The following is a 10790-nucleotide window of genomic DNA, read 5'->3' on the forward strand; positions in this document are numbered from 1 at the left end:
TTGGGGCAGGCCGAAAATAGGCATTTTCAATAGAAGATGCCGTGCGTTTGACATATTCACTGTAGCCTAAGCGCTGCCAAGATGAATGCTGCTGGTGTTGGAGCCACCAACGGCTGTCGCCATTGGGGTCAGGCATGTGCATGATGACCAGTCAAGTTCGAATTATCCGGTGAAGGCCAATTTCAAAGTTGAAATAATGATGTAACTAAGTAGAACCGCCAGTCAGCGAGATGCATCTCCAGCACTTTATATACAACGAAGAAGAGCTGCTGGTGAGCCAGACGCATCACCAACGTTTACATATGGGGTCGGTTGTGCTTGCTTGCATGGTAAAATATCCGGACCAAGTTTGACGTCTCCCTTGTGTACTCTGTCAATAAACACCTTGACAATAAAAGTTGAATTCTATAGAAATGTATAGGCTTCGGCTGACACCTTTGGTCGGGGTCAAATTAACTGGAGACGAATTAGTGGTAGTCTACTGTATCACAAACATGAAAACAAGCCTGCGAATTGCTTTCCTAATAATAGATGTCCTCTGCCTATTCAGGGATCGAGAGACTTGCAGAACGACGTCCACCGTTGCAATGGCAGTTTGTCAATGCGATGCTAAGACATTGCGGACATGAAGTCCAGTTTTATGTTCATGCAAATGCTATGACAATTTTCATGCTCGAATGAATGCTCAGTTTGTTTGCTGCCAGAATAGTCATTTTTAAACTGCCCATATTGCAAAAGTATTTTTTGGAAGAATAGCACAGATTTGTTGGATGAAAATGCCTTCGTAACACTTGTCATGAAACACTGAGGCACTAAAATAGTTATGTCCGGTGAAATGTTTGTGCTGCCATTGCTTGGGTGAGTGCACTTCAGCAAGATACGAGGTCTTACATTCATGTTTTCTTGCCTCAATTATTTTATTTCAGTTGCATGCTAAGAGTTTGGAACACCAGGATGAAGCAGCTTCGTACAAAAACCTGCAGCAGCAGAACCTGGCAGAGAAGACCAAGCAGGAAGCGGAAGTGGGTTCTCTCCGGCATAAAAATGTGAGCATCATTGCTTTCACTTTCATATCTCTCAAGTGGACACAAAAAGGAAAGATAAGTGGAGCTGTTTTTTAACCCTTCCTTAATACAAAAGAAGCTGCTTTTACCACGGTGTACATTATACATTATTTGTAATTGAAAATGGTGCGTTTAAGGGTACAGAAGGTGGGCGCTTACCGTGGAAAGGTGAGGCCCATGCAAATAGATATGCCCACAGAAGCATCCTGCCGTGAGAAAGCCAATAAAATTAAAGAATAAAGGACAGATGGTGGCACCGTCTTGAGACTCCCTTATCAGCTTGCTATGACGTCATGAATTTTGATGACATCTGCTCAGGCCTAGTTAATTTTTATCGCTAAATGTGGACTACATTCCATTGTAAGAGAACCTAAGACTGAGCTTGGCAATTTTCAAGGATTCTTACGAAGCCGCTACAGTCCAAATACAAGAAAATACTTTGAAATCTGTGATGCCACAGTGACGTCCAAGGGATAGGATATGGACACGAAATTAAAAAGAAACGAAACTCGGCTTCATTTTCTTTGTTAGTAATCAACTTCTTACCATGAAATTAGCAACAGCAAAAAAAGTTTCGAAAGAATACTTTATCAGTCTAAATTGATCTGGTGTTTCTCTTTAGCATATTTAACAAAACTCACTCACACTAGCTCGTAAAATATATTTTAAATTTGAGAACTCTGGCTTGCACACATCTAAGCTCTGACTTGTAAACAGACTCGAATGGGCTGAAGCTCCTGCCCCTCAGCCAAGGTGATTTCGAGAGTTTGCAAGTCGGTGCTTGAACGAGCGCAAGTTACTTGTCTTCTACATATAACCCTGTGGCTTTGGAAGAGTGACTAGTGTAGTTTTTCATACATTGAGAGGGTACTGCTCAAACACCTCAGACTTATAAACCTGGCTGACGACTAGGCCTCTTTTTTTTCCTGCAAACACGGACTGGGGTTTTCACTCAGATTTGTGGTCAGGTAAGCATCAACTTGAAGCTCTTCCTTTGCTCCACTTATAGCACCTGTGCTGCTCATGCAGTGGAAGTCCGCACGCGGGCTGCTTCTTTACACCATTTTCTGATGTTTCATTTCAATTTGTGACCTCAGCCAAAATCTGGAACACAGTGGATTAAATTTCTGAATAACATAATTAGACTTTCTTGGTAATCAACAGAAGGGGGAGCTCGCCTTCACTGTTGTGCATCCCTCTTTTATGTCATCATCATCATCATCTCTTATCACATCTTTGCATCCCTGTTCTCCTACCTCTCCATCTTCCTTAAAATAAATTCTCTCTCTCTCTTTCTGCACTAACACCCCAAAATTTTTATATTCTGGCAAGCAGGAATAGCCTACTCGGTTGTTCCTTTCATAACTGTGCACCACGTCTGTTAGCAGACAAACATTTGCAAGCTGGTTGGCAGCTATTACAGACATATGGAAATGCAAGTTGACTTGAATGTAAAGTTGTCAGAAGAGTAAACAAAAGTGTATGACCATTACAGATTGTTCCAATTTATCATAGACTGTTTTGTTGAGTGTACACCACCACATTCAGTCATCCTGACAGCTCCGTACTATGCAACTTAGAGTGACAGTTTCCGTCACCCAACTGGGAATTGGCTGCATGTTTAAGAGAAAGGAGGTGGTATTTCCAAATGTGCACCACCAATTTGTCTGTGATCCTTCCGTTCAGCCAGTACCATGCAACTCATACCTTTAATTTTGCACCTAGCATTTTAATAAGGCTGTGGAAATAGTGAGTTTTGAGACCGAATTGAATACAAATCAGATAGTTGGAGAAGCAAATTGAATTGAAACGAATATGAAATAGTTTTCAAATTGTTTTCGAATAATAAACAGCCATTATCACAATTAGTATAAAATGATGTTCATCAATGATGTTCAATGATGATGACGTGGTAGTATTCCTAAAGTTAGCAAGTCTTAAAGTTAGTACCTTGTACATTATGAAGCCTTGCTTATGAAAAGCACAAATGGAGCATTAGTAGCCAACAGTTAGTTTCTTCATATGCAAAGGAATCTTAGGGAGTGTGAATGATCAGTATACATAAAGCTTCTAAAAACCTAAGTGACATAGCCTACTCCACTATACAAATTTTTATGTTTATGCTTATGTTATGTTGTTTATGTTTATGTTATCTATGCTATGTTCGTGAGGGTGCAAATTTACTGCACTTTTGTTCCAATTTTATATTTAACTGGGTGCAGTTGATGTTTTGAAATATTTAAAAGCATCAGAAAAATATTTGCATTTGTGAATAGTTACTATTTGATTCGAAATACCAGATCGAGTAGGACACTATTAATTTCATTATTCCAAAGTTTAGAATATTTGCACATGCTTACATTTTAAGCATGAAACATAAATCTAATGCACCCAGGCTATCACAACTCACACTATAGCTGGCATGGTGTTTTGCAAAGAATGAGCCGCAAGAAAATGAGTTTGTAAAAAAAATATTGTGGAATCTGATTTTATTTCGTACGTCTGCAGGTTGAGCTTGAAGGACGACTCAAGAGCCAGGAAGCTCTCAATAAGGAACTCATGTGTGTTCTTGAGAAGGAGAGGAACCTGAATCAAGAGCTTACTGTAGCCATGGGCCAACACGAGAAGAAAATTGCCCACCTGGAACACCAGGTGTACAAGTTACAGTCGGAAGAGAAGCACAAAGAGATGCTAATTGAAGTTTTGACCAGTAAGGTGTCTCAAGGCACCACACTGGGGACAGATGCTCCTGGAGGGCACCAGCCTTTGCCACAGACTGTCTCCCACAGCACTTCGCCCATTGAAAGCGGCAGCAAGGCTGACAGCGGTGTGCAGGGCCTGTCGTCCAGCAGCAGAAGCCACGAGGAGGTGTCCGTGTGCAGCGTTGCTTCGCAAGTGTCGCCGCAAGAAGGGTTGAAGTTGGACCAGACGTTGAAGGACTTCACATCACAGCTCACTGAGAAAAAGGCTGCTGTGCTCCAAGCAAAACGACTGCTTCGAAGCACAACCAACGAGCTTCAGAAACTCACAAAGCTTGCAGAGGAAAGAGCTGAGCAGCTGAGACGCCTGCAGTCTCGGATGCAGAGCACCTCGACGGTGGCATCCACCCCTGGCAGCCGAGAATACAAAGCCAGCGATGACGACGCGAGCCATGTCCGCTCGACCAGCAGTGGGTTTGTGCCTTTCTCAGCAGCACTTCCCTTGTCTAAGACTGTCAGGAAAGTATGCTACAAGAAAGTGGCTGCTACTCCAAAGGAATCACTCAGCACTCTTGCAAGTGTGTCTAGCATACAGAACAATGTTGAAAGTTCTGTGGGTCCACCGCACCTTGAACTTCGCTTAGAAGAGATGTCCTGTGTTTCTGATGATGTCTTTGAATCTACTTGCTTGCGTGAGAAATACTCAGCAGCGAATCAAAGTTCCATGTCCAAAGCAGTGTGTCGTCTGCCTCAGCCTTTAAGTAGCACGCATGAAATGGAAAATGTTGAAACACCACACAAGCTGCTGGCAGATTGCTTTCACTACCTGAAAGACGAATCTTACGTGTCTGATGCTGTTTTGAAACCTCATGGTCTTGATGAGGACCAAAGATCAGAACGCATGTTCAGTTTTGGTTGCAAACAGGCAACATCAGTATTCGATCAATCTTCAAAAGCTGTCACTCCCATCAGAACCTCTGTAGAAGCAGCTGACATGAAGAAACAGAACACGCTTAGTGCTTCTACTGCTATAGAAGACAAGAGCCCGGTACAGAAGACGATATCGCGCAGTCCATGGGAACAAGATCAGTGTTGCGGAAAGAGAAGTAGCGGCCATGTTGTCCAGTCCACTCCTTCATACGATTTCCCACTGCTGGGCAAGAGCAAGGTTTGGAATTATGTACCCTGTGATTGCAAGAATCCGACTATGAAGCCTACTTGTAGTAATGCCAAGTCATGCATTTCAAGTGTGCAGAAGAAAGGGGCACGGAGATCCCTCACATTTTCAGAAGAAGGAGTGTGTCCTACAGCTCTGTTCGCACATTGTTCTGCTGGGGCATCGGACGTTTCATTGAGTGTCCCACAGGAACATTCTTTTCGTGGTCTGCCCCATTCGGCACCGGTTAATGTCACAGTTCACGTGCAAGCTTACCCAGAATCCAAGGATTTTCGTAGATAACATTTTCTTAACTGCCTTTTCATATACGTTTTTCTTTTTTTTTTTTCGTGTTGGCAGGTTTACATGGTACCAAACTGTTTTGCATGATGGGTCTTGTGAATAATCCACTAATATCTTCTCTATTTCTTTCATGGGCTAAATGAAATTTTAGCTTTTCTCTAGCTGTTTAGTGGGCAGTGTTCTATACAAACTACATAGCAGAATGGTGTCGACATATTTTTCCAAGGACTGCTGATAATGGTCTTAGCAGCGAGCGCATGTATCAGTAGAATGGGCTCATAAGGATGAGAATAGGAGGCATCATTTATGGCTTGGTACAAATGTGTAATTTTTATCTTATACACCTGTCAATTGGACAGTATGGTGGCATCTGTTCTCTTAATAAGATTTTTTTGCCCATGCTCTCACTAGCCTAGTATTGCTGGTGTTGTGCAAGAGTGTGTACTTGTTATACTGGGCTGTTTTTAAAAGTGCAATGTAAACAGCATTTACCCTGTACAGCTGCTTTTAAGCATTGTGCCGTTTTGTTAATATAATATGAAAGGCGCTTTGAAGCTCTGAACAAGCTCGCCCATATTCTTTCGCCCCACAGTAAACCGTTTCCATGTCCTTTTGTGAGTATCAGTCCTCGCTTAACAGCTACCACACAATACAAAAGCAATGCATTCTTATGGTGCTCTGTAGAACATGTTTCAGTTAACTGTGCTAGACTTAAGCATAAACAAACAATGCTTTACATGAGGATGAAAGAAACCGTAAAACTGCGCATTTTCCAGTGTAGGAGTATTTTATATGCATTGTAATTAGCAAGATAACACTTAGTCAACTTGTTTTAGCCAGAAATGTGGGAAGGTTCTAGGTTGTCATGGAAATATTTCTGCGAAATGAAAAGACTTCATTATTTGTACATTTCTTCAAAGTGCCTTCCTGAAAATTCTTCCTGAAATGCCTGCCCATGCATTTCATGAGGGACTGCAAGATTGCCACCGTGGCCGGCCACTGATGTTACTGTACATCTGCAGTCACCTTCCTTCAGCTTTTGCACACTTCAGAAATTGTGTCACAGGGTAATAATGCAAATACATTGCAAGTGTGATGCCCTACAGCTTTCTATTGGGCGAAGAGCTGATTTGCTAAATGCTACATTGTCGGTTACTTCAAATAGCATTGCATGGCCTTCATCTGCTTTCATGTGTGGACAGGAGATCAGCATTCGGAAGTCTGGTCCTAGTAATAGCACATGCCCAGATACCAATGCAACATAGAGGTGTTACATATATTTTTATTACAGAAACATACAAGAAATGTGGGTATTCACATGGTGGAATCTCTCTTCCTGTGGTTTAACTGAGCTTCTTCCACAGAGCAAATTATGGTGCGTGAGATAAATTATTACGCTTTTCTCAATTTGTTCAACATGTGGAAGGATCTTCTTTTTCAAGATCAAAAACAAAATTGCAAAATCTTGGTAGGTACTTTCAGGGTTCCATGGTTAATTGGCATATTTTGATTGGTGTGGTTATCACTTTCCCATAAGCCCTCTTCGCATGACTGTATCTTTAGTGCCTCTATTTCACTTAGCATTCAAAACTGCAGGGGTGATACATTGATGCAGGTTTTGCACACAACTTTGTACATAATATATATAGATACTGTACATATACTGTAATAATCTGAGTAGCTGTTTGCATTACTTGTTTATTTGATGAAAGAAAGGTGTGGTAATGCGTATGTGGAAATAAATTGTGCCTTAATAGTCGCTTTGTTCTTTGTTCACTTGTGAGTTCCCCCACAAAATCTTGCTAAATTGTACCTCATATGTACATCCTAAACACACTGGCCCTATCAAAATGCATGAAATGGCTGCTCATTGTGTGGAGGATGAATCAGGACGGGAATTGGCCCAGATGTATAGGCACAGTGGCAGCATCGAATGGGTACATAGTACACTGCACACCATCATAGTTGCATAGCCAGGAATTTTTTAGCGGGGCAGCTCAAACTTGATAAGGGGAGTGGTGTTGTTGCACATAATTTTATGCCAGGTATCCCATGTTTTTGGCACTTGCACAATATGGCAGCTATGTTAAGTCGAAGGTCTCTTCTACTGAAGCACCTATGCACCCGTTGCATTGGGTCGCGTGCTATTGGTGGTTGTGCTTCCAAGATAGTGGCTGCACTACTGGTCGTGCCTTGTCATCCCACAAACCTGGTACACAGAAATTTCGGGGTGAAGGGGCACATGTCCATTGTGACCCTGCCCCCCCGTCCCTTTTGGCTATGCCTCTCATTGCCATCTGCTCTTCCTCTCTCTTTCTGTCCTTGTCGCTTCTCTTCTCCCTTTCTCATAATAAAGTGCAGACCAGAGACAATTCCTCTGGGCCAACCTGTCTGCATTTCTCACATTAGAAATGTTCTCTCTCTGCTTTTGTAATTGTGTGTGCACACAGATTCAAGTGTGTTCAATGACCACTAAGATGTAGAAGTTCACTCATTATTGTTAATCCACAGGGAGTCTCAAAGTTAGCAACTTGTGATGAAGTGCCTCTCAGGCACTGACACCATGAGTGGGTGCCCCGTTAGAGTGAATTGTAGCAATGTGTTATGCTGTGTTAAAGCATTTTGATGTCTGCAGTATGACCTTAGGTGAAACGGAAAATGTGACATGTTGCTTTTGTTGCAGCTGAGGGTGCACCAAGGGAAACATAAAGTGTCTGTATTAGACAGGAAATCCTGTCCCTGTATGATGTCCAGACTGTCGTAACAGTGAATACATACAATCAACTCTGGCTTGTGTGCATATGCGCTGTGGTGCTGTACCACATGAAGAAATTTCCAGACTACTATAGGGAGTGGAAACCTTTTCGGAGTACATTCTTTTATCTTAAAGGAAGACTTGTAAATTTAGGAACACTAGGAGGAATACCTTGTAACGAAAATTTTCCTTTTTTTCTTGCTTCCTGCCATGTGGCTCGATGTTAAGATGTCATAAAACAGCATGAAGCAGTATCTTTGGTTGCCCACTCAAATTCAACGAAATTGCTTCTTTCTTCATGAAAATTTGTTTTTGATTGACTGATAACTCAAAAAAATTACCGTCTGTTTTGTGTAGAAAAACTCACGGGCGACTACTTATTTTCATAAAAGATAGAATTTTAATTTAACAAAGTAAAGTGACGATTTTACTGGCTTTGTTATATAACGGTTTAACTACTCAGTATAGCAAGCACTCCACAAGGCCTCGATACGCTGGGCAGTCACACGTATCCTGTGACAGTCGCAGCACGTCGCCTATGGAAGACCTATGTAGCATAAATCTGATATGCCTGCCCTAGACGGGATATGTTTACGGTATTTGCATGATTCTAATGGTGCACCTTTTCCGGACAAAAAATGAGTTCAAATTTGCATATCTTTACAATTGTAACTAACTATACTAAAAATAAAAAACAAAACCGATTCTTATTAAAAGAAAAAAAAAAGCTCTATGCAAGGTAGCTAGCCACAATCTCATCTACAGACATTTTTGTTTTTTCCTGCCTTGGTTTGCACTCGCCATTATCCAGTTTGCTATGCATGTGGCATTTATGATGCATTAGGTGGAACTGAAGGCTTTCTGTGGTCAATAGACAGCGAAAAGGAGGTGTCACATGACTCTGATAGAGAGTAGCCCCTAAGGTTCAGCTGTGTACTTGTCTGTGCGTATTTGTACGTTCCATAAAGGTGTTTCAACATTGTATACATAAACTCGGGTTTCGTTACTTGATGTGCACGATAGAATCAGCACCAAGTTAGTTTTGGGATATGTTGGCAGTAATATAACAGCACGTTACAATCAGGAGCGTGGTAGAATCGTGCAAATAAAGTAGTATGTTTCAAATGCATCCAAGCGCAACATTCTTGCAACATGATTTGGATGGGCGTTTGCCAGTCGTCAGAAGGTTGATTTTATTGCGATAGGAATTATATTGACACTACAAGCGAATTCCCACCGGCAGTGTTGCCATGATGTTCTGTATAAGGTTTTAAGTGAGCTAACATCGCTGCCGTGTGCTGTAGGTACGAAGGAAAGCTTGCGAGGAGGAACCGAAAAGTATAGTGGCTTGATGCGGCAGTGTTATTTGTGCGCACTAGAGGGGGGCGGGGGGAGTGTGCAGGATAGTGCGCATCTCCTCTTCTACTCCAGCTGAGCGCGGCGCACACCCTATCTGTGAAGTAATTTGCGGTGTGTTCCAAGGCTAGGTGACCTGAGATAGCTGATGGCTTCATGTGGGCTGTGTTCTTGCACGCTTGGTTTGCATTGAAGCGAGTGGCAGCATGAAAGTCGCTCGCCTCTCATCACACCAGCATTCTGACAGCAAGCATCTGCGGTTATCAAGTGAGATGCGTTCGCCTGTGCGCACGTGACAACATGCTTGTTAATTTAGTTAGTAAGCGAATGTTACAGCAGTCTCTGCAGCTGATAAAACTACTAACATTACCTCATATAGCTGTCTAATAATTTGCTAACGCAATCAATGCTTTTCCTTAGGCGGAAACTGCGACCTAAAATACAGCGCAGTGAATACAGGGTGTCTACCTACCGGGAAAACCGGGAATTTTCAGGGATTTTGAGTAGTCTGGAAAAACTCAGGGAAAACTCAGGGAGTTCGTGCCTCTATCAGGGAAAATTAGCGGTAATATTGTTGAAAGGGTCGAAAGTCGCGGTAATTCTGGCTAGAGTAGTAGACAGGAATCGTAATGAATCGTCTTTGACGCCCTGTCGTCGGCTGGAGGAGTTTCCAGTGTACAGTCAACGACCGACTTTCCCGATGCTCGATAATTTGGACGGCTTCGCGGCACCACCAAGTACCCCATTATAGTCAATGTATCGGAACGTATAAAATTTCGGACGCAAGAACCCTTCGCCGTCCGATTTTCCGGACTTTCTGCCGTGACCGCAGGTCCGAAACGTCATTAATCAAAATCACCACCGCTGCCGTTTTGATTACCTCGAACCGGCGCTCTCGCACGCATTTCCGCTGGCAGCCGTAGCCACCACTGCGGCAACGCTAGACCTAGCTGCTTCGACGTTAGCTATTAAGCTTCTTGCCGTTGGGTGCCGTATTTTTAATTGAAAGAATTCGCTGCTATCAGCAATGGCACCGACTGCGCCTTTGTGGTCCTCGCAATTGGCTTCGAAGCTCGGAAAGCATAATGCGCTAGATAACACCGGTTCCTGAAGGTCAGCTTCACCTCAATACAGAAATGTTCCGTGGTGAAGCATACGTAAACGTATTGCGGTGAAGCATTACAAGCGTCGGAAGGGTAAATTGTCACGGGTCACAATATGTATTCCTTAATCATACACGTGTGCATCCGGGATCTGCTTTACAGTATGAGCACCGATATGCCTAATACGTGTACCGACAGGCCTTCAGAGCGTTTTCGAATGTGCCTGGGGCGGTTTGAGCCCTAAGGGCAGTAAATGACATGCATTTATTTTTTCCAACTGGCTGATTTTTCGGACGTTTTCGCGGCCCCCAGGGAGTGCGAAAAAATCGGACGTAGACTGTGCAACGGACCAAG

The 10790-nt window shown here is 42.8% G+C and overlaps 1 protein-coding gene across 2 annotated transcripts in view; it reads left to right on the top strand.

Annotated features, from left to right (window-relative positions):
• LOC135919520 (golgin subfamily A member 3-like) overlaps positions 1-6981 on the top strand; it is a 28662-nt gene extending 21681 nt beyond the window's left edge. For both annotated transcript variants that reach the window (XM_065453399.2, XM_065453398.2), the window contains exons 7-8: positions 927-1046; positions 3573-6981. In XM_065453399.2, coding sequence (XP_065309471.1) covers positions 927-1046; positions 3573-5222 — 1770 coding nt within the window. In that variant the 3' untranslated portion in view covers positions 5223-6981. The remainder of the gene's footprint in view (positions 1-926; positions 1047-3572) is intronic.
• The last annotated feature ends 3809 nt before the right edge of the window (positions 6982-10790 follow it).

Source organism: Dermacentor albipictus, chromosome 3 (assembly GCF_038994185.2).
Source record: "Dermacentor albipictus isolate Rhodes 1998 colony chromosome 3, USDA_Dalb.pri_finalv2, whole genome shotgun sequence".
NCBI classification, from domain to species: domain Eukaryota; kingdom Metazoa; phylum Arthropoda; class Arachnida; order Ixodida; family Ixodidae; genus Dermacentor; species Dermacentor albipictus.